At 42.0% G+C, this 25,080-nt stretch overlaps 1 protein-coding gene across 7 annotated transcripts in view; it reads right to left on the reverse strand.

Moving 5' to 3' along the window:
• Positions 1-25,080, reverse strand: part of VWA8 (von Willebrand factor A domain containing 8) — a 400,893-nt gene that overhangs the window by 91,965 nt on the left and 283,848 nt on the right. The window contains exon 38 of one of the 7 annotated variants that reach the window (XM_070800015.1): positions 17,172-18,801. The exons of the other annotated variants lie outside the window; for them this stretch is intronic. Within the exon in view, the coding sequence (XP_070656116.1) occupies positions 18,565-18,801 (237 nt within the window). The 3' untranslated portion in view covers positions 17,172-18,564. Of the gene's footprint in view, positions 1-17,171; positions 18,802-25,080 lie in introns of those variants that run through there. 7 annotated transcript variants of the gene reach the window in all.

The following is a 25,080-nucleotide window of genomic DNA, read 5'->3' on the forward strand; positions in this document are numbered from 1 at the left end:
CATTTCATGATTTTCACCATAGTAAACAGGTGTGAGTCATTTGTTTAAAAAAAAAAAGAGGAACCATTAGTTTGTGACCGGAAGAATGGACTGGATATGATCCATAGCTTTGCTCCTTGTAGGAGAGGAAGTTTGGCTCCTTCCTTCGGCTTTTGTCTGCCGTGTCTCTCTTCCTGGCATCTGGCAGGGTGGAACTGCCCATCGACTTGGCAAAGACCAGGCCATCCGCTGGGCTCCACTTTCCACGTGTGCCACCACTGTGCACCAAATGCGTAATAGGCTTCCTGGTGGCTCCCACGCTGGTGAATGAGCTGATTGGTTTATGACTTGTCTCCTTTAGGGAAATCCAGTCAGTCTGTTTCTCTCTGCTCTACCTCTCCTGTGCCTGCACCTGATGGGGGAGGTCAAGCTGAGGCCTCTGCGGGTATGGCTCAGAGTCTAAGGGAAGGAAGCAGGAAGACCCACTTTGGCTGCCAGGCTCAAGTCTTGCTTTCTTTTACTACTCCTGCACTGAGTGTAGATGGGTATGAGGCAGGAGGAAGATGGGCCTCCCAGGGCAAAGCAACTGGAGATTCACTTTCTACTGACAGAAACTCCAAGACAAGAACAGCAGGGCAATTAAGGCGAGGAGGCTGGGCCCTGCCCAGACCACATATTTCTTGCTCTCAAAGTCAGGAGATGGCTCTGCGCAGAAAGGCTCATTGGAGGCCAAAGGGGAGTCATGTCAAGGGATGTTCTACCCAGATGCCTTTTCAGTAAAATCCATCTTGGCTAAGAGATGCATGCAACACACATTGGAGAGTCCTGAGATATACCAATTTGATATACCTGAACCAGACAAATCAAAATGATTGGCCAAAGGAAACCCAGAAGAAATACCCCATAAAAGTAATTCAAACTACCAGAAGGGCCATGACTCAGCAACTCAGGGACTTTCCCTGAGTCTGCCTGTGTGTCTGTCCATAGGTACTGTACTCTTTTTCCTCCGAATACATACTTGACTTGCTCCACTACTTTCCCTCTTTGTGGAAATTCTTTTCTGCAAAGCCGAAGGGCCAGGACCTTTGTCACTGACCACTGGTCTGGTGGCTAGCATCTGGTCCTTTCCCAGCCCAGTCTCTGGCTGGGAACCAAGCCCTGCCCCAAGCCATTGCACCCAAGATCAGGTACTGGTCCATTTACTAATAACCTAGTATATACACATTGGTACTTGGTGTCCCTTTTGGGTAGATTTTTCGTGTTCACAGCTCCCTTGGTTTGGAATCCTGCGGAGGCAAGGCATAAGCGATAGATAAGACATCCCTAAGTCCTAGCCTCATACAATCTAATACCCTTAAGTTCTCAGGTTGCCTATAACAAGTACAGAACCTGAGTTAGTGACTTAAAAACTACCCATGAAGGAAAGTCCAGGCCCAGATGGTTTCACCATCGAATCCTTTCAGATATTTATAGAAGAATTAATAGCAACTCTTTGCAAGAATTGTTACAAATAATACTTTTCAACTGATGCTGTGAAGCCAATATTATCCTGATACCAAATATCAGAAAAAGACATCACAGGAGAGAACACTACAGATCAGTATTTTTCATAAAAATAGATGCAAGAGTTTTCAACAAAATAATAGCGAACTTAAAACCAGCAATACATTAAAAAAGGATTATATGCTATGACCAAGTGGGCTTTATCCCAGGAATGCAAGACTGGTTTCACATGAAATTCAATTAATACAAAACACCATATTAATAGAATAAAGTGGGGAAAAAAACACACGATCACCTTCACAGCTGCATAAAAAGCATTTGACAAAATTCAACAGTCTTTCATGATAAGAACACTCAATAAACTAGGGATGTAAGGGAACTCCCTCAAACTGATAAAGGTTATCTACAAAAAAACCCACAGCTAATACCATGCTTAATGATAAAAGACTGACTGTTCTCTTCCTTGATGAGTAACAAGACAAGGATGCCCACGCTGTACCAATTTAACACTGTACTGAAGAGTCTAGTCAAAATGGAAACAAAAGGCATCAAGATTGGAAAGAAAGAACTAAAGCTACCTCTATGTGCAGATGAAATAGTCTTGTACATGTAGAAAGTCCTAAGGCATCCACTAAAAACCGTCAGAACTAATAAACAAGTTCACCAAATTTGCGGGATACAAGATACAAAGTAAAAGTCAATTGCATTCATATACATTAGCAGTGAAACAATCTGAAAATGAAATTAAGTTCCAATTATAATAGCATCAAAAGGAGTAAAATAGTGCAAAACATATTCTCTAAAAACTATAAAATATTCTTGAAAAAAATTAAAGAACACCTAAACAAATAGGGCATCCATGTTTATGGATCAGAAGACTTATCTTATAGATTGTTCTATGGCCTGAATGTTTCTATTGCCCCCCACTTACATGTTAAAATCTTAACACCTGATGTGAGGTATTCGGAAGTAGGGCCTTTGGGAGGTGTTTAGGTCAGGAGGGTAGAGCTCTCATGGATGGGATTAGTACTTTTATGAAAGAGGCCCCAGAGAGCTTGACCCTTCCTCTACAGAGCTATGACCCAGGAAGAGGACTGAATACCTGACACCACTCATTGCTGGATTAAGTGGTTTAATTTTTTTTTTTTAATTATTGATAATTTGTTAAACATAATATATACCAGAACTAAGGAAAAACAAGTATGAGGAAAACACAGTCCCTGGCTTCAAATACTTAAACGTGTTGTAAAGGAGAGTAAGATAAGATAATTTCATAAAGAATTCAAGGCAGGTTGTGTAAGTCCCACAGGAAAGGTATAGACCTAGTGGGTGGAGCCAGGAGGAGGAAGAGGCCGCACCCGCCTAGCGGAGGGGCTGGAGAGGTAGCACTTGGCATGGAAGCCTGTGCCCCACAGAAACAGGAAAGAGGGAGTGAGAGAAGTGAAGGGAAAGTCGCTCAGTCGTGTCCGACTCTGCAACCCCATGGACTTGTAGCCTTCCAGGCTCCTCTGTCCATGGAATTCTCCAGGCCAGAATACTGGAGTGGGGACCCATTCCCTTCTCCAGGGGATCTTCCCAACCCAGGGATTGAGTCCAGGTCTCCCACATTGCAGGCGGATTCTTTACCAGATGAGCCACCAGGAAAGACCCCAAAGAGGGAGTGGTGGAAGGGAATGGGCTGTGGACGGCAAGCAAACGCTAGCACAGTGCGGGGGAAGGCAAGAATGGGCTGTGTCTGGGGAGGAGTTTGGCTTGGGTAGAGTGCAAGCTGGGTGTTTGTAGGCTGGGGCGTGCTGCGGGGGCTCTGGGTGCCAAGAAGAGTGGACTGTATTTCACCTTGGCCATGGCACGATTTCTGAAGATTTCTGATCTAGGGTGACATGTTCAGAGTTGACATTTAAGAAAATTTAACTCAGCAGTCTATGTAGAATGGATTAGAGTAGGAAGACTCTGAACCTCAAGCAAACTTCAATTTTTAGGTAGAGATTAGATATTGTAATGTTTAGGGTAACTTTTATCTTCATATACTCAAGAATACTATAAGGAAATGCTAGGTAATCAGCAGGTATACTTGAATTAGAAGAAAAATTTATGAGTTATAGTCAGGCAGATAATCATATTATCTGTATTTCAGGTGGGATACCTTTACTATGTACATGTTTCTTTGTGAATAATTTTGAGTAGAGCAATTTTTTTTGATTGCTATTTTGAGTACTGTTAATTTTTAAAGTACTGTTACTATTTAATTATGAGGTTATTTCTTCTTTCATCCTATCATTCCCAAAGATTTGCTGTTAAAGATGGGGTGCTATTTTTTCTGCTGAAATGCACTTTCAGCTTTGTAATGTCTATTAGTGGTAAAATATAATTTATTCCCAGTTACCAGGCTTATATCAAACCACCGAAATTTAGAGCTGAAGGAAATACAGTACACCAGAATGCATTATGCATGCACTCAGCCTCGTATCTCAGAAGGAAGACATTCTACCATGAGGGGTTTGCTTGCACAAGTTAGAAATAAAATTAGAATCATCCTACAATCATCACACCTCTGCAAAACTGGTTGGGACAGCAAAGAATCTATTCCTTAGACTGTTCATCCTAATCAATGTAAGTTATGATCAAAGAACCAACTCCTCCTCCAATAAAATGAGTTACTATACATACTCAACATGTGTCCCCAAAGTATCAAATTTAATTCAGCAGCTCTTTATGAATTTTAAAGTTAGTTCCCCATGCTCTCTAATTAATTCTCCATTTATTATACAGATTTATGACAGTGAGTAATAACACTTCACATTCATATACTACTTGTCAGTGTGCGGAGCACTTGAACATATGTTATCTCATTTGGTTTTTACAGTTCTGTAAGGCAGCTGCTATGATTAGATTCATTTTACAGATGGAGAGGTGCAGCTTCCAAGGCATTAAATGACTCGCCTACGGTCACTGGATACAACTGGAAATCAAACTCAGTTTTGGCTCCCTGGTTCACAGGTGTTCACTCTGCAACCACAAACCAGCATGTGTAGGAAAACTAGGGAGGGAGAGACTTATTGCCATTCGGTCCTTTGCCAATCTAGGCAACAGTCAGCGAGTAAACTCGCAACAGTAAACTGTTGCCAATCTAGGCAACAGTCAGACCAGTGAACTCACAGAAACAGAAGATCCAGCCTTCTGGAAAACACCAACGGAGTTGGCTGCTTCTATTATCCCTCTGAGGGACCTCACAAAAGCTTTAAATGACCAAATTAATTACACATCCATGTACTGATTCACTGATTTATCGAGAATTTATTGAGCTCTGACCAGGTATCAGATGCCCAAGCAGACGCCTAAATGGGGCATGAATTCTGCTCTGGGGAAGCTTGCCTTTCTGACACACATCAAAGTAAGAGATTGCAGTGTGACCAGGGCCTGGGGACGCCATGGAGGGGTGAATGCTGCTGGGGGTGGGCAGGTTGGTGCCATCTGCTCAGCCTTGAAGGATGACACAGAGGTGGGTGATGCACAGTCCAACCAGACAGGACAACATGAGCATGATGGAAAGTGCGAGGCAAGGAAATGAATGCTGTTGTTTTAAATTTTAACTAATTCATTTATTTCAGGCTGTGCTGGATCTCCGTTGCTGTGAGGGCTTTTCTCTGGCTGTGGTGGCTTCTCTTGTTGCAGAGCACGTGCTCCGGGGTGCGGGCTTCAGTAGTCATGGCCCGTGGACTCAGTAGTTAGGGCCCCCAGGCTCTAGAGCACAGGCTCTGCAGTCGTAGCGCACACAGCTGCCCCAAGCCATGTGGGATCTTTCCAGACCAGGGATCGAACCCATGTCTCCTGCATTGGTAGCAGATTCCTATCCACTGGAACACCAGGAAAGCCTGGAAACGCATGTTTAAGAGCTGTGCGGAGAGCTTCATTCTTCTCATTCTTCTGTGACTGGACAATTTGCTTTGTCACTTGTAAGATGCATAAACAATAAAAAACATTCTGGACCAGATCGGATTTTTTCCTCCAATTATTAATATATTTATGTTGTTTATTATTGTGATGTAAACCTCATATAAACCCCAAAATACATACTTGATATACTCTGACATTTTTCAGTGGACATGCATATAACTTGGGGAGGAAAGATATAATTTTTATCTTTTATACCTAAATAATTTTTTGAGATGCTTGTTTTCCTTCCTTTCTTTTCCTTCTCTCTGATTTAAGCAGATTTCATTTTTAAATAATGATCTCAGGGTAGGTACGTAACAATGCAGAAAGCAGAGGTAGATTGTATCTTTTTGGTTCAGTTCACTTCAGTCACTCAGTCGTGTCCAACTCTTTGCGATCCCATGAACCGCAGCACGCCAGGGCTCCCTGTCCATCACCAACTCCCAGAGTCCACCCAAACCCATGTCCATTGAGTCAGTGATGCCATCCAACCATCTCATCCTCTGTCATCCCCTTCTCCTCTTGCCTGCAATCTTTACCAGGATCAGAGTCTTTTCCAATGAGTCAGCTCTTCGCATCAGGTGGCCAAAGTATTGGAATTTCAGCTTCAACATCAGTCCTTCTAATGAGCACCCAGGACTGATCTCCTTTAGGATGGACTGCATGGAACTCCTTGCAGTCCAAGGGACTCTCAAGAGTCTTCTCCAACACCACAGTTCAAAAGCATCAATTCTTCGGTGCTCAGCTTTCTTTATAGTCAAACTATCAGATCCATACATGACCACTGGAAAAACCATGGCCTTGACTAGATGGACCTTTGTCGGCAAAGTAATGTCCCTGCTTTTGAATATGCTATCTAGGTTGGTCATAACTTTTCTTCCAAGGAGTAAGTGTCTTTTAATTTCATGGCTGCAATCACCATCTGCAGTGATTTTGGAGCCTAGAAAAATAAAGTCAGCCATTGTTTCCACTGTTTCCCCATCTATTTGCCATAAAGTGATGGGACCGGATGCCATGATCTTCGTTTTCTGAATGTTGAGCTTTAAGCCAACTTTTTCACTCTCCTCTTTCACTTTCATCAAGAGGCTCTTTAGTTCTTCTTCACTTTCTGCCATAAGGGTGGTGTCATCTGCATATCTGAGGTTATTGATGTTTCTCCTGGCAATCTTGATTCCAGCTTGTGCTTCCTCCAGCCCAGCATTTCCCTGATGTACTCCACATATAAGTTTAATAAGCAGGGTGACAATATATAGCCTTGACACACTCCTTTTCCTATTTGGAACCAGTCTGTTGGTCTATGTCCAGTTCTAACTGTTGCTTCTTGACCTGCATACAGGTTTCTCAAGAGGCAGGTCAGGTGATCTGGCATTCCCATCTCTTGAAGAATTTTCCACAGTTTCTTGTGATCCACACAGTCAAAGGTTTTGGCATAGTCAATAAAGCAGAAATAGATGTTTTTCTGGAACTCCCTTGCTTTTTTGATGATCCAGCAGATGTTGGCAATTTGATCTCTGGTTCCTCTGACTTTTCTAAAACCAGCTTGAATATCTGGAAGTTCACTGTTCAAGTATTGCTGAAGTCTGGCTTGGAGAATTTTGAGCATTACTTTACTAGCGTGTGAAATGAGTGCAACTGTGCAGTAGTTTGAGCATTCTTTGACATTGCCTTTCTTTGGGATTGGAATGAAAACTGACCTTTTCCAGTCCTGTGGCCCCTGCTGAGTTTTCCAAATTTGCTGACATATTGAGTGCAGAACTTTCACAGCATCATCTTTCAGGATTTGAAATAGCCCAACTGGAATTCCATCACCTCCACTAGCTTTGTTCGTAGTGATGCTTTCTAAGGCCCACTTGACTTCACATTCCAGGATGTCTAGGTGAGTGATCACACCATCGTGATTATCTGGGTCATGAAGATCTTTTTTGTACAGTTCTTCCGTGTATTCTTGCCACCTCTTCTTAATATCTTCTGCTTCTATTAGGTCCATACCATTTCTGTCCTTTATCGAGCCAATCTTTGCATGAAATGTTCCCTTGGTATCTCTAATTTTCTTGAAGAGATCTCTAGTCTTTCACATTCTGTTGTTTTCCTCTATTTCTTTGCATTGATCGCTGAGGAAGGCTTTCTAATCTCTCCTTGCTATTCTTTGGAATTCTGCATTCAAATGGGTATATCTTTCCTTTTCCCTTTTGCTTTTCACTTCTGGTCTTTTCACAGCTATTTGTAAGGCCTCCTAAGACAGCCATTTGCATTTTTTTTTTCTTGGGGATGGTCTTGATTCCTGTCTTCTGTACAATGTCACAAACCTCTGTCCATAGTTCATCAGGCACTCTGTCTATCAGAGCTAGTCTCTTAAATCTATTTTTCACTTCCATTGTATAGTCATAAGGGATTTGATTTAGGTCATACCTGAATGGTCTAGTGGTTTTCTCCACTTTCTTCAATTTCAGTCTGAATTTGGCAATAAGGAGTTCATGATCTGAGCCACAGTCAGCTCCCGGTCTTGTTTTTGCTGACTGTATAGAGCTTCTCCATCTTTGGGCGCAAAGAATATAATCAGTCTGGTTTCAGTGTCAACCATCTGGTGATGTCCATGTGTAAAGTCTTTTCTTGTGTTGTTGGAAGAGGGTGTTTGCTGTGACCAGTGCATTCTCTTGGCAGAACTCTATTAGCCTTTGCCCTGCTTCATTCTGTACTCCAAGGCCAAATTTGCCTATTACTTTTTGGTTATTGTATTGTAAATCAGGAATTGGCAAATATTTTCTATAAAGAGCCAGATAGTAAATCTTTTAGTCTTTATAGGCTATACGATCTATGTTGCAACTATCCAATTTTGCCCTTGGAGTCAGGAAATGAATGGGGCTGTGTTCCAATAAAACTTTATTCATGGGCATTGAAATTAGAATTTCATATAATTTCCTTGTGTCACATAATTTTCTTCTTCATTTGATTTTTTTCAACCATTAAAAACGTAAAAAATCAGGACTTCCCTGGTGGTCCAGAGGTTAAGAGTCCGCATGCCAATGCATAGGACACGAGTTCGATCCCTGGTCTGGGAAGATTCCACATGCGGCGGGGCAACTATGCCCGTGCGCCACAACTACAGGGCCTTCTACGCTCTGCAACAAGAGAAGCCAACACAGTGAAGCTAGAGTAAGCCCTGCCCGCTGCAACGAGAGAAAGCCCGCTGGCAGCAATGAAGTGGGGTCAAAAAATAAATAAAATAAAATAAATATTTTTAAATTAAAAGAAATTTTAAAAAAAATTAAAAAAAATTTTTTTAAGTAAAAAAAGAAAGTTCCTTTAAAAACGAAAAAGAAATTAAGATCCAGAAACATACAACTGTGTAAAGCCACTGATCAGTGTGGACCCAGGAAGAGGATATGGACCTCTTAGTTCTTGACCTCAGGACATTTCTCCGTACCCCATGATAGAACTAAAAGTTCGGAATTCACTTCATAAAAGCCTTTCATATCATAGTCAAAAGAAGGAAGGAACATTGACTCAGGTCTTCGGGTTAATCCGACTACACTTATAAATTATAACTTCCAAATACGGTGCAGTGAAGACATTCATTGGTTGCTGAAGTTGTCTGTTGTTGAAGTTAGCTGAAATACTCCTCTGCCAAGCTCACAGACACCCTCGTGTGGTCACTGGTAATAATGATTCTAGCCAAACGATCACAAAAAATCTGGAGCTATTTAAAGTTAATGATGAAGTATAGCAAGATTGGTAGATAAAATGACGTAATAATAAAAAGTCACTATAATTATATTCATTTAGGTCCTGGCCAATGGCCAGGGGAAAAACTATCTCAGACCAAATCTTTAAGGAGACTTAAAGGTTAGAATGGATGATTACTTAAGGCTTGTTTATAATACATTTCTCTTTATAATGAAGAAAAATATTCAATGTATGTGGTGGCTGTATCATCTCAGATTTTTGTAGGTTTTCCTCCACTATCAGTGATTGTGAATGACACAGCGTTCTGGGGCTCCATGCAATTGCTATGTGTAGGGAATTGCTATGTGTAAGGTAGATGGAGAAGGGGACGACAGAAGATGAGATGGTCGGGTGTTATCACTGACTCAATGGACATGAGTTTGAGCAAGCTCTGGGAGATGGTGAAGGACAGGGAGGCCTGGTGTGCTGCAGTCCATGGGGTTGCAAAGAGCCAGACACAACTGAGCGACTGAGCAACAACAACAACAAAAGGTAGTTGAACCTGAGGGCTCTGCTGAAATGTCTCCTATGAAACGTAACTACAGCTCAGAGGGAGGAAGAAGAAGGAAGAGAGTATATTACAGAGAAGCTGATGAGCTGCGAATGTTCAGGGTGCTCTCAACACCCACTCGACAACTCATTGGTGATCTGGGTAAACGGGAGTAGGTTAGAATGTGTCTTTTGTATTAACAGGTTGACCTAAATGAATAGGCCGTGCCCCCCCAAACTGCTCAAAGACATAGCATTTGCCCCAGTACACAAAATCAGTGACAAAAGCCCTTGGATTTATTTTTTGTGTCACAAAATAAGGATGTACTAAAAAAATGACTGAGGCATGTCAAAAGGACAAGGAACTGGCTTAAAGGGGTTCGCACTGGCTAGATCTAGAGCAACTTGAACACTAAAATAACTAAGAATGGCAATAGACATAACCTATTAAGTAAGACAGAAATTCACAATATCACACTGATAAAAAAGAGAAGATCGAAGGGATAAGGGAGAGCAGTTCCTGAGCTTAGACTGTCAGCGATAAATGCGGAAGGAATGACAGAACTGGGAAAAATCACTACTTGGCAACCCCAGCAGCAACAACTGATTCAAGCAAGAATCATCAACGGATGATAAAGTTTGGTGAAAAACAAAATATCTGCCTAGCCTCAAAATGGATGCTCAGGAGACACAGCATTCATTACAAAAAGGAAAAACAGCAACTTCACAGTGGAGAATACAGCGGAGATAGTACCTTAACCAAATGTTCAAAGTTAACGTCACCAGTGACGGGACAGATCGACAGCCGGGGTGTCACCTAACGGTACGCTGAGGAAAACACAGAGTCATTTCTGGGAAAATTCAGCCAAAGGTGAACTGAATCTAAGACGAGAAAACATCAGATACACCCAAACCAAAGGATGCGCCACAAGATAATTGGCTTACATGCTTCAAGAATGCCAAGGTCGTGAAAGTCAGAGAAAGATGAGGACCTGTTTGGGATCGAAAGGTAACAGTGATGTTAGCTAAGCTGTAACAAATAATCTGGACCATTTCCTTTTGGTAAAAAGGATGTTACCGGGGACATGTGGAATCTGAGTAAGTTTTAGATGTTAATGTAGTATCCATGTAACTTCCTGATTTTGAGGTCTGTGTTGTGGTTTTGCAGGAGAGTGTTTTCGTTTTGAGGAAATATACACCGAAGCGTTTGGAGGTAACAGGGTATCATGCCTATGACTTACTTTGAAGCGGTTCATGGAACAATATACGTAGACAATGGGCCTTTGGCAGAGTGGGGGAGGAAGTGAGTGGGACGGATGGAGAAGTAGCATCGCCACATGCACACTATTGTGTGTAAAATGGGTAGTTGGTGAGAAGTTGCGTAACACAGGGAGCCCAGTCCAGTGCTCCGTGATGACCTAGGGAGGCGGGACGAGGGAAAGAGAGGGAGGCTCAAGGGGGAGGGGATATACGTATAATTACGGCTGACTCACGATGCTTTATGGCAGAAGCAACACAACATTGTAAAGATTAAAAAACAAAAAATTTTAAAAAGGAAAAAATACATAGAAAGATTAAAATAAGCAAGCAGTTTTAAAAGATGTAATTAGACCTGGTGAAGAAAAACAAAAGGGTAAATTACTTAGGTATACCTGAGAAAAGAAATTATAAATAGAGCTTGGATTTAAGGATCTCAGGGGGAATGCTTTTTCTTTCTGGAATTTTTTTTTAATTGAAGGATAATTGCTTTACAGAATTTTGTTGGTTCATCAGCCACAGGTGTACATATATCCCCTCCCTTTTGAACCTCCCTCCCATCTCCCACCCCATCCCACCCCTCTAGGTTGATACAGAGCCCCTGTTTGAGTTCCCTGAGACATACAGCAAATTCCTGGTGGCTATTTTACATATGGTAATGTAAGTTCCCATGTGACTCTCTCCATACATCTCACCGTCTCCTGTCATTTTTATTATCAGCTACCTTTGGTGAACATATGCTCCTATCTAACTCACCAAAGATGAAAAGATACAGTGAAAAACTCAGAGGTGGCTTTATTTATAAATATGTATAATTTATAACTATAATTTTATATAAATAGATATAAAATTAAAATTAAATATATATTCATTTATAAATACATCTAAATATTTCTTGAACTGGGCTTGGATGAGGAGTTAAATTTGGAATCTTCAGGTCTGCTGCTGTTTAATCTCAAGAGCAGTCAGTAGCTTAGCCTTCCTTAAAGAGATGTCCAGCTGATTTTTATACTTCTAAGAACAATAATTGGGCTTCCTAGGTGGCGCTAGCGGTGAAAAACCCAATGTGGGTTCAGTCCCTCGGTAAGGAAGATCCGCTGGAGGAGGGCATGGCAACCCACTCCAGTATTCTTGCCTGGAGAATCTCATGGACAGAGGAGCCTGGTGGGCTACAGTCCATAGGGTTGCAAAGAGTTGGATACGACTGAAATGCCTCAGCACACACACAAGTACAGTAATTATGAGCTTACAGGATGGGGGAAAAATCACATTTTAGTATTAGAACTAGAGTGACAATAATAGCTATTATTTATTTCTGTGAAATGGAGAAGGATACGGCAACCCACTCCAGTATTCTTGCCTGGAGAATCCCAGGGACAGAGGAGCCTGGTGGGCTGCCGTCTATGAGGTCCCACAGGGTTGGACATGACTGAAGCGACTTAGCAGCAGCAGTAGCATTGCTGTGAAATAGCCTTTATATGTTGGGTTGGCCTAAAAGTTCATTCAGATTTTTCTGTAACATCTTATGGAAAAATCCAAATGAACTTTCTGGCCAACCCAATATTTGCTGTGGGTTCTATGAGTTAACTCGAGCCAGACTTAGAGCACATGAATTTGTTTCTGAGATTATGTCAAGGCCTTCTCTCTCTGGGCAATGACTCTTATGTAAATACGATGGCAGAATGGTTGAGGTCATGATGACTCACAATCAAATGCAGCACTTTCCCCTTTGACTAACACAAAACCCATACAAGTTTTAGATTCTCCCAGCAGGGCTCTATAGATGCTGTTCTTTATGGAAAGGATTATTCACTCACACCAAACATAAGGCGTTTAATAGCCTTTAAGACAGACATATCTAAAAGGAAAAAAATAATAAAAATTATCCAGTATTAGTTCTTTTCATTGAAGGGAAAACCCATTGCAATTTCATCAGAGCACTGTCAAGAAAGACTTGACAATTTCATTCGGAACCCCAGCAACTGGAAAGTCCCATGAGAAAATTGTAACTAGAATATTTACTCCTGCCCTACATGTACTTAGAAAACCAAGCACATATTTATGAAGTACTCAGTCCAGGAATTAAACAAAAGGTAAAATTGATGGATGCTATGCTTTTGAACTGTGGTGCTGGAGAAGAGTCTTGAGAGTCCCTTGGACAGCAAGGACATCAAACCAGTCAATCCTAAAGAAAATCAACCCTGAATGTTCATTGGAAGGACTGATGGTGAGGCTAAAGCTCCAACACTTTGGCCACTTGATGTGAAGATCTGATTCATTGGAAAAGACCCTGATGCTGGGAAAGACTGAAGGCAAAAGGAGAAGGGAGCTGGCAGAGGATGAGATAGTTAGATAGCATCATCAATTCGATGGACATGAATTTGAGCAAACTCCAGAGATAGTGGAGGACAGAGGAGTCTGGTGTGCTGCAGTCCATGGGGTTGCAAAGAATCAGACATGACTTAGCAACTGAACGACAATGTATATAATCACTGGCCTAATTATCATCATTTTGCATTTGGTTAGGGCCATGTATCATACATGTTGTGCTGAGTGCAAAAGAAAATAAATGTGACAACAGTCGTGGCCTCCAGAAAGCCCTCACCTGAGAGGTCAGCAGCTGGCACTTGGAAGGTAGCTGTCAAAACTACCAAAAAGGAAAAAAAAAAACAACCCCCTGGCTATGTTTTTGCTTATTCAGTACTTCTTTCAGGGTATTTCCCTAATTCCTAACACGTGGTTCAGATGGGACTGATACAGCCCTCTCTCATCTCAAAGCCTAGAAGTGGAGACATGACCGAGATGTGACCACCTACCAGTACCCCAGCACTATGGTCACGGTGACGGGTTCAGAGATGGGCATCTGACCTCAGGGACCCGCCGGAGCACTTCTGAGGACTTCTGCTGGAATTATGGGCAAAGACATGCCCCTTTGATGGGACTGCCAGCTGAGAATCATGCAGTGCCTAGTGCTACAGGGCTGTCTTTGCTACCAGATGGAGAAGGACTGTAAGAGTAAAGCCACCTCAGAAAAAGCACAGCCAGAGGGAGAGGGTCCTGGGTCCCGTGTCAGTCCACAGTGACACCAGGGTCCCGCGGAGCCCATGGTTTGAGCTGAACCTGAGGTCTGGGGCTTCCTGGTTATATGAGCCAATTTCCCCCCTTCTGTAGTTTAAGTTAGTGAGAGGAGAAGTTTTGCCACTTTTAATACCTTTTCTTTTTCCATAAAAAATCTGGAATCACATGAAATAATAGGTCCTCTAGTCAGAGTTTTGGAAAGAACTTATTCTTCTGTCAGCTTAACCCTAGCATCCCAAATACATTCTCTGAAGTCATAAATGCCATGTAACAAGGCTGTGTCGTGAGTCAGAATTAGAATTAGCATAAGGCTCTTTTCCTAAGAGATCTAATATACAGAGTCCATGGCGAACTGAAGCAAAGAAAACCAGGAATATAGAGACTGGGAAATTGCTAAAGTATTAAAAAGATTTTGAACACATTGGGGAACTATTGGGTTAAACAAATTGAAGGGGTTTCTTTATTGTGACTTCTCAAAGCCAGATACTTATTAATTATAAATTCATCTCTAAGCATCTCTTAGGTTATGTTTAACAGCTTGAACATTGATTCTTTAGTTTTTGAAAAGGGTTCTGAGAAAATGCTTTCAGAAACATCTGACTATACGCATTTCTATAAACATAGCTTATCTGTCCTGATCATTTTGCTTGATCTCTCTCCTTTCCTTAGCAGCTAACCATTTTCATGGTTTCAATGAAAACCTCCATGCTAATGATCATTGTGACTCTCGCTAGCTTGGCGTTCCAGTCCAGTTGTTAATATCCAATTACTGACTGTCAATGGAATATCTCACCATTATCTCAAATTCAGCATATGTGAAATGTCTTAACCCTACCTCCTCTCCAACTTTCCTGATTCCTTCAGTGATGTGCCGCTTGGCTGGGCATCCACACTAGAAACACGCAGGATGTCTGTCTTCACGTCCCTGTCTGGCCTTCCGGTGTCGACTCACACCTGGCCATCGCCACGGCATTACCGTTGCCCTGCTGCACTAAGGATTCTTTCCAGATGGCACATCACTGCCAAGTCCACCTTCCTAACACAGCCTTCACGAATCCATGTACTTTCCCATGAGGATCTTCAGCAGCTCTCAGTCACAGGAACCTAAAAACCTCACTGGGCTTCCACACAGCTTGGTTACTCCTGTTTGGGTGACGATTTACACAACTTCCCTCCAAACCCCATATGCTTACCTTTATCTTACAATATGCTGCAGATATGCTTAACACAGACCAAGGGTTACTTTCAACTTCTTTTCAACTTCTTTTCAACTACTTTTAAAAACATCCTGTGTCAATAAGACTGTGCTGAAACAAAAGCATACTCGATCTGAAATCCCCCAGCCTGTGTGTTTCTGGGGGTCCCAGACCCGGCTCGTATTCTCGCCCCTGCTCTGGAGTACTCCCACCCCACCCCCCGGTCTCCTTGGGATAGACGGTGTTGAACCCAGATTTGCGCTCTGGGCTTTGCGCTTGCATCACACTGGCTGTGGGGTTTGTCCACTGCTCCTCTGGTGTCTGTGTCCACATCTCTCCTGGACTTGTGGGGATCCAAGCCCCTCTTATTATGGAAACACAAGGATTGTGTTTGTATCTGTGCCTGTGGTCATTTTGTCTAGATTGCCTGGAATGCCCTTCCCTCTCCTTTTCAACTATCCAAACACATAAATAGTAGGAAAGTTCAACTGAAGCCCCATCTCCTTTGCTTATGAATTTCATCCTCATGGGTGCCTCTCCTCTGAACTACTACAGCACAGGCTTTAAAGCCCACAGTTTAACGCTGAACTACACTGGAAGGACGGATGCTGAAGCTGAAGCTCCAATACACAGGCCACCTGATGTGAAGAACTGACTCATTGGAAAAGACCGTGATGCTGGGAAAGATTGAAGGCAAAAGGAGAAGGATGGGATGGCAGCAAAGGAAGAGACGGTTAGATAGTGTCACTGACTCAATGGACATGAAGTGAAGTGAAGTTGCTCAGTCGTGTCCGACTCTTTGCGACCCCATGGACTGTAGCCTACCAGGCTTCTCCGTCCATGGGATTCTCCAGGCAAGAATACTGGAGTGGGTTGCCATTGCCTTCTCCAGGGGATCTGCCCAACCCAGGGATCCAACCCAGGTCTCCCGCAATGCAAGCAGATGCCTAACCCTCTGAGCCACCAGGAAAGCCCAAATGGACATTCAATGGACATGAATCTGAGAAAATTCCAGGAACAGCGAAGGACAGGGATGCCTGGTATGCTGCAGTTCACGGGGTGAGAGTCAGACACAACTATCGCCTCCAACAACAACAACACATTCTTTTGCACTACCTGTTGCTGTTCCTTGACTATCAGTCTCACCTCCCCAGTTATATACTATAAACTTCCTGAGGGTAAAAACCATGCTTCATATTTCAGTGTTCCACCACCCTCCACAGGGCACATGCTGGTAGCTACAGAGTTGTGCTCCACAGGAACACTCAGGTGGGCTGATTGTCAAGTGCCTCAAATATCTCTTGCTGGTCCAGCCTGGCATGCTGCAGTCCATGGAATCGAAAAGAGCTGGACACGACTTAGCAACTGAACAACAACTAGTTCCTTAATTCAGTACATGACAGCCTGCCAATGCCACAAAGAAACTCTCCAGCTTGGATCACCATCGTCTTTCTAGGAAATTACGGTTTGTTGACTTTCCTAAAGCTGGGCTAGAGTATAAACACTTATCATGTGAGAATCAACTACAAATATGGGGGAAGGATGATAGACACAGAAGACTGGGGCTCGATGCCTGGGTCAGGAAAATCCTCTGGAGAAGGAAATGGCAAACCACGCTAGCATTCTTGCTGGGAAAATCCCATGGCTAGAGGAGCCTGGTGGGCTATGGTCCAGAGGCCTGCAAAGGGTTGGACACGACTGAGCACGTGTGCCTAGCAAGTGAAATGATCACAGATTTACTATAACCTATCTGTCACAAAAGGACTGATGGAGTTTCTCTACTTTTCTCTGTGCTGCCTGACTTCGGCTTTTTTTTTTTTTTTTTGATGCTTTATCACAAACACTTTAAAATTTTGTTAGCTTTTTACTTTATATAAGTTTTGAAGCTTACTTTCCATTTACAGTTAATACAAAATATTGGCTATGTTCCCCATCATACAATACAACCTTGAGCCTATCTTCTACCCAACAGTTTGTGCCCCCACTCCCCCACCCTGGTATGGACCCCCTCCCCACTGGTAACCACCAGCTTGTCCTCTATATCTCATCACAAACACTTTTTGAAATGATACTGTGGCAGGTAAACGTTTGGGACTCTTGCCTTCCCACAATCCCAGCAGTTCTGTTTTCACTGGTGACTGAGATCACCCTTTTCAAAGTTGAGAGGCTTCAGTTTTCCTCTAAATACTCCACAGTGATTCAGCTACATCCTTGAGGATAAGCATATTTATGTGTGGGTCCTGTCTATCAATGGCCCATTTTAAAAACAGAGATGCAAGATTCCCAGAGTTAATCATTCGAGCTGGAAAAGCAAAGGTGAATATCATTGCTAAGGCAGTTAGTTTAGTGGTGATGATGGATACCCTGTTAGTCCACTCCTCTCCTCACTGAATCAAGCAGCTGTGACTATCTTTACCCCTCTCCCACCAGCAGGCTTGCCCTTTTGGAAACCAAGTTTAGATCCCTCTGTCCTGTTCACTTGAACAACATGGAAATTTTCCAACATTTTAACCTACTTTATTTCTTTATCGAAAGAGTGTCATGGATTTAAGAAATGGTGTAAGGATCACTAAGAATTCTGTTTTCTATCATAAATATGAAGCAACAGCGACTTTCCTGGTGATCAGTGGTTAAGACTCCCCCTTCCAAGGCAGGGCTTCCCTTGTGTCTTTGCTGGTAAAGAATCTGCCTGCAATGCCGGAGACCCCGGTTTGATCCCTGGGTCAGGAATATCCCCTGGAGAAGGGAAAGGCACCCTCTCCAGTATTCTGGCCTGGAGAATCCCATGGACTGTACAGCCCATGGGGTCACAAAGAGTCGGACACGACAGCAACTTTCACTTCACTTCCAATGCAGGGGTGTGGGTTTGATCCCTGGTCAGGGAGATAAGATCCCACACGCCTCAGGGCCAAAAAACCAAAACAGGAAACAGAAAAAATATTGTAATAAATTCAATAAAGACTTTAAAAATGGTCTACATAAAAGAAAAAAAAAAACTTAAAAAAAGAGCCTCCCCAAAGATCCTGGTCTCAGAGCTGTATAATATTGCTTGGTTCCTCAGAAATACTGACTTCCATGGGAACCAATATGATCTGATGGGGTTATACAGAGACAAACACCTAAGTATTTCATTTTTAGGTGGAGGTTTTTTGCGTAGATGGTATATATATTTAAAAATTTTGGTTTTTAGTTATTAATTGCTAGGATATAAAAATGATTAATTTTTGACCTTGCTAAACTCACTTAGTTGAAACAGTTTATTTTGGGTGTTGTTTGGGGGTTTTTTTTTTGGTAGATTCTGTGGGATTTTCTAGATAGGTAATTATATTATCTACAGATAGTGACCGTTTTATGTCATCCTTTCCAATCTGAATACGTCCTCTCATTTTTCTCGCTGTTGCACTGGCTAGGACTTCCAGTCTGATGCTGAACAGGAGTGACGGGTGCACGGCTGTGGTCGTCCCTGTCTTAGTCCCAGTCTTAGAGGGAAAGCACTCAGCCTTTCACCATGAAGTATGGTGCCAGCTGTCAGGCTACAGATGCCTTTTCTCAGGCTGAGGAAGTTCTCTTCCGTTTCTATGAATAGTTTGCTGAGAGTACCCACTTCCATTTTCAGATGGCGTTGAGTCAGGCCCAGGAGATTCTGGGGGGGAAAGGGGAAACACAGCCAATTCAATGGCAGTTCAAACCCTGGTCTTACACAATCCATCTGCTATCACTTCCTTTTCAGAGACCTCGAGTAGCTGCTCATATTTGTCCATATTTTATTGTTAAATTCAGTGAGAGACAGGGTAAGCATGGGCTTACTCCGTCTTATTCAGACCTAGTACTCCTCTTGAGTCATTTTGATGGGAAATAAGGAAAATTTACCAGTTTACTCAGTTTTATTAAAAAATACATATTTCAAGAAGTGTCTAGGATACACAGATGAGTTAAATTAAATCTCTGTTTCATGGCTGCTCTTATTCCTCTTATTTACTTGGTAAATTCCTACTTGTTAATGTCCTAAACCAATCTTAAATTTTTATCAAAATAATAAATATGAACAGTTTAATAAGCCAGATAGCACTACAAGATGTATAACAAAATCAGCAACCTCTGATTTTGACCTCTACCATCTTTGCCCCCAATTCTCACTCCCCACAGGTAGCCAGCCACTTCAACTCTGCTCACCACGTCTCATACTACTAACCTTTATATTTTAAATAATCCTTTTACATTCTCTTTAAAATTGCAGACATTATCTGTTTACTTCCTATGACGAAAGGTGAGGATTATTTCACCTATCTTACCTAGAACATACATCTCATGTTCCCTCCCCTTATTCTCCTAACAAACATTGGTTAAATAAAATTCTTTATGCTCTTACTGTACACTTTATTATTACTATATATGTACAGTAATACATTACTATATGCAGGATGTAAGTTATTAATATATTTCTAATTATAATAATACACACACACATATTATAACACACACACACATACACACACACACAGTTCAGTCAGTTCAGTAACTCAGTTGTGTCCAACTATTTGTGACCCCATAGACCACAGCATGCCAGGCCTCCCTGTCCATCACCAACTCCTGGAGTTTATTCAAACTCATGTCTGTCGAGTTGGTGATGCCATCCAACCATCTCATCCTCTGTCGTCCCGTTCTCCTCCTGTCTTCAATCTTTCCCAGCATCAGGGTCTTTCCCAGTCAGTCAGTTCTTCACATCAGGTGGCCAAAGTATTGGAGTTTCAGCTTTAGCATCAGTCCTTCCAAGGAATATTCAGGACTGACTTCCTTTAGGATGGACTGCTTGGATCTCCTTGCAGTCCAAGGGACTCTCAAGAGTCTTCTCCAACACCACAGCTCAAAAGCATCAATTCTTCGGCATTCAGCTTTCTTTATAGTCCAATAGTCATATCCATACATGACGACTGGAAAAACCATAGCTTTGACTAGATGGACGTTTGTTGGCAAAGTAATGTCTCTGCTTTTGAATATGCTGTCTAGGTTGGTCATAGCTTTTCTTCCAAGGAGCGTCTTTTAATTTCATGGCTGCAGTCACCATCTGCAGTGATTCTGGAGCCTAAAAAATAAAGTCTGCCACTGTTTCCATTGCTTCCCCATTGATTTGCCATGACGTGATAGGACTGGATGCCATGACGTTAGTTTTCTGAATGTTAAGTTTTAAGCCAACATTTTCACTCTCCTTTTTCACTTTCATGAAGAGGCTCTTTAGTCCTTCACTTTCTGCCATAAGGGTGGTATCATCTGCATATTTGATTGTTATTGATATTTCTCCCGGCAATCCTGATTCCAGCTTGTGCTTCATCCAGCCCAGCGTTTCACATGATGTATTCTGCATGTAAGTTAAGTAAGCAGGGTGACAATATACAGCCTTGACGTACTCCTTTTCTGATCTGGAACCAGTCTGTTGGTCCATGTCCAGTTCTAACTGTTGCTTGTTGACCTGTATACAGAGTTCTCAGGAGGAAGGTCAGGTGGTCTGGTATTCCCATCTCTTGAAGAATTTTCCACAGTTTGTTGTGATCCACACAGTCAAAGGCTTTGGCATAGTCAATAAAGCAGATGTTTTTCCGGAACTCTCTTGCTTTTTCAATGATCCAGTGGATGTTGGCAATTTGATCTCTGGCTCCTCTGCCTTTTCCAAATCCAGCTTGAACATCTGGAAGTTCACGGATGACGTACTATTGAAGCCTGGCTTGGAGAATTTTGAGCATTACTTTGCTAGCGTGTGAGATGAGTGCAGTTGTGCGGTAGTTTGTACATTCTTTGGCATTGCCTTTCTTGGGATTGGAATGAAAACTGACCTTCTCTAGTCCTGTGGCCATTTTTGAGTTTTCCAGATTTGCTGGCTTTCCAGATATTGAATGCAGCACTTTCAACAGCATCATCTTTTAGGATTTGAAATAACTCAACTGGAATTCCATCACCTCCACTAGCATTGTTTGAAGTGATGCTTCCTAAGGCCCACTTGACTTCACATTCCAGGATGTCTGGCTCTAGGTGAATGATCACATCATTGTGGTTATCTGGGTCATGAAGATCTTTTTTGTATAGTTCTTCTGAGTATTCTTGCCACCTATTAGTATCTTCTGCTTCTGTTAGGTTCATACTATTTCTGTCCTTTATTGTGCTCATCTTTGCATGAAATGTTCCTTTGGTATCTCTAATTTTCTTGAGATCTCTAGTCTTTCCCATTCTATTGTTTTCCATCACTGAGGAAGGCTTTCTTATCTCTCCTTGCTACTTTTTGGAACTCTGCATTCAAATGCCTGTATCTTTCCTTTTCTCCTTTGTCTTTCACTTCTCTTCTTTTCTCACCTATTTGTAAGGCCTCATCAGACAACCATTTTGCCTTTCTTTTTCTTGGGGATGGTCTTGATCACTATAACACACACACACACACACACACACACACACACACACGTATATATGAATTTCCCAGGTGGCTCAAGTGGTAAAGAATCTGCCTATGCATGTAGATGCCAAGAGACACCAGTTTGATCCCTGAGTTGGGAAGATTCCCTGGAGGAGGAAATGGCAACCCACTCCAGTATTCTTGCCTAGAAAATCCCACGGACAGAGGAGCCTGGCAGGCTACAGTCCTTGGGGTCACAAAGAGTTGGGTACAACTTAGTGACTGAGCACACACACACACAATAATGTATATACACTATTACATACTATTATCCTATATAGTTTTCATTTTCTCCACTAACATGTACTCTTTACTAATTCTTATCTTTATTTCTCTTTCACTAACTGTTCACCAAATTCTCCAGCAGAACTGTTAAATTCTCTCAACATTACCAGTTCCCTTTTCCCCCCTTACAATATCTGTTCTTTCTGGAACCCTGTTTTCCCACTTTGAGTTGCAGTGGTGTCTTCAGGCACAGCTGTCATTCCAGAACATCCTTTCATGGTCATGCTGGGAATTACCTTTGCCTCTTCCTTGGCTAAGACCTCTCCACCCTTTCCTCCTCTCTGTTAATTTATTCCCTCCTCTTGTTGAGAGTACATCATGCAGGATAAAGAATGAAAGTTTTCTGAGACTGTATGTTTAATAAGTTGTTAGTCTACCTTCACATTTGATTAGTAACTTGGCTGGGTATAAAATTCTAGGTTGGAAATAATCTCCCCTTTAGTTTCCAGTGCTGCTGTGGAGAAGCCTAATGCCATCAGGATTTATAGTAAATTTTATATAACCTGTTTCCCACTTCCCTCAGCTTAGACGTTTTCAGCTTTGTCTCTTTACTCAAAGGGTTCTAAAGTTTCAGGAGAATATGCTTTGGGGTGTATGCATGAGTGTATGTGTTTTCCACTTATTAAATTGAATGTCTGTCCTTTAGTGAAATTTTCTTAAATTACTTTTTGGGTAATTTCCTGCTCTTTCATTTTCTGTTTCTGGAATTTGTATTAGTCTGATAAGATCTATCATCTCTCTTCTATTTTCAATTTCTTCATCATTTGTGAGAGTTCTCTAATGTCCAATCCTTTTGTTGAATTTATTTCTGCTGCTGCTGCTAAGTCGCTTCAGTCGTGTCCGACTCTGCATGACCCCATAGACGGCAGCCCACCAGGCTCCCCTGTCCCTGGAATTCTCCAGGCAAGAACACTGGAATGGGTTGCCATTTCCTTCTCCAATGCGTGAAAGTGAAGTCACTCAGTCGTGTCTGACTCTTAGCGACCCCATGGACTGCAGCTCACCAGGCTCCTCCATCCAGGATTTCCTAGGCAAGAGTACTGGAGTGGGGTGCCATCGCCTTCTCCTACCACTTTTAATTTCCAAGAACTCTTTCTTATTCTTTGAAGATTACCATCTTAAAATAGCATCAAGTTTTTATTTTATTTTGTCTTATCTCTGAGAATATAAATTTTCACTTTGTGAAATGTTTTTCTGCTTTCTGTATAAGCTTTATTTCTCTGTTCATTTGTTTTGACTTCCATCTTTTATACAAGAGGCTATCCATTAATAGTTAAGAATCAGGTATTAAAAAGTGAATTGAATTTTTTTTTGCATAAAATCAGGGCTTGCCAACAAGTGGGTCTTCTTGTAAGGTTAGCAGGGAGAAATTTCCAAAGGTCAGCATCAGAAAGGCTTTTCTCTAGAGTCATAGATGTAGAAAGAAAACAAAAGTCTACAAATAATAAATGCTGGAGAGGGTGTGGAGAAAAGGGAACCCTCTTACACTGTTGGTGGGAATGCAAACTAGTACAGCCACTATGGAGAACAGTGTGGAGATTCCTTAAAAAACTGGAAATAGAACTGCCTTATGATCCAGCAACCCCACTGCTGGGCATACACACTGAGGAAACCAGAAGGGAAAGAGACACGTGTACCCCAATGTTCATCGCAGCACTGTTTATAATAGCCAAGACATGGAAGCAACCTAGATGTCCATCAGCAGATGAATGGATAAGAAAGCTGTGGTACATATACACAATGGAGTATTACTCAGCCATTAAAAAGAATACATTTGAATCAGTTCTAATGAGGTGGATGAAACTGGAGCCTATTATACAGAGTGAAGTAAGCCAGAAGGAAAAACATAAATACAGTATACTAACGCATATATATGGAATTTAGAAAGATGGTAACAGTAACCCGGTGTACGAGACAGCAAAAGAGACACTGATGTATAGAACAGTCTTATGGACTCTGTGGGAGAGGGAGAGGGTGGGAAGATTTGGGAGAATGGCAATGAAACATGTAAAATATCATGTAGGAAACGAGTTGCCAGTCCAGGTTCGATGCACAATGCTGGATGTTTGGGGCTGGTGCACTGGGACGGCCCAGAGGGATGGTATGGGGAGGGAGGAGGGAGGAGGGTTCGGGATGGGGGACACATGTATACCTGTGGCGGATTCATTTTGATATTTGGCAAAACTAATACAATTATGTAAAGTTTAAAAATAAAATAAAATTAGAAAAAAAAAAAAAGAAAACAAACTTATGGTTATAGGGGGAAAGGGAATTGGATAAATTAGAGGAGATTGGGACTGACATATACAGATTGCTATACATAAAACATATAACTAATACGGACCTATTGTATAGCACAGAGAGCTCTACTCAATACTCATAATGGCCTACATGGGGAAAGAATCTAAAAGAGTGAATATATATATAACTGATTCGGTTTGCTGCAGACCTGAAACTAACACAGCATTGTAAATCAACTATATTCCAATAAAACATTTTTTCTAAAAAAAAACTATCCTCAATAGGAGACAAATTTGTCTTTTGAATAAGGCTAAACACTAAAGAGGAGAGTGAAAAAGTTGGCTTAAAGCTCAACATTCAGAAAACGAAGATCATGGCATCTGGTTCCATCACTTCATGGCAAATAGATGGGGAAACAGTGGAAACAGTGTCAGACTTTATTTTTGTGGGCTCCAAAATCACTGCAGATGGTGACTACAGCCATGAAATTAAGACGCTTACTCCTTGGAAGACAGTTATGACCAACCTAGATAGTATATTCAAAAGCAGAGATATTACTTTGCCAACAAAGGTCTGTCTAGTCAAGGCTATGGTTTTTCCAGTGGTCATGTATGGATGTGAGAGTTGGACTGTGAAGAAAGATGAGTGCTGAAGAATTGCTGCTTTTGAACTGTGGTGTTAGAGAAAAAAGAGTCCCTTGGACTGCAAGGAGATCCAACCAGTCCATTCTAAAGGAGATCAGTCCCCGGTGTTCAATGGAAGGACTTATGCTAAAGCTGAAACCCTCACGTGAAGAGTTGACTCATTGGAAAAGACTCTGATGCTGGGAGGGATTAGGGGCAGGAGGAGAAGGGGACAACAGAGGATGAGATGGCTGGATGGCATCACCGACTTGATGGACGTGAGTCTGGGTGAACTCCGGGAGTTGGTGATGGACAGGGAGGCCTGGCGTGCTGC

The sequence above is a fragment of the Bos indicus genome, chromosome 12 (genome assembly GCF_029378745.1).
Source record: "Bos indicus isolate NIAB-ARS_2022 breed Sahiwal x Tharparkar chromosome 12, NIAB-ARS_B.indTharparkar_mat_pri_1.0, whole genome shotgun sequence".
NCBI classification, from domain to species: domain Eukaryota; kingdom Metazoa; phylum Chordata; class Mammalia; order Artiodactyla; family Bovidae; genus Bos; species Bos indicus.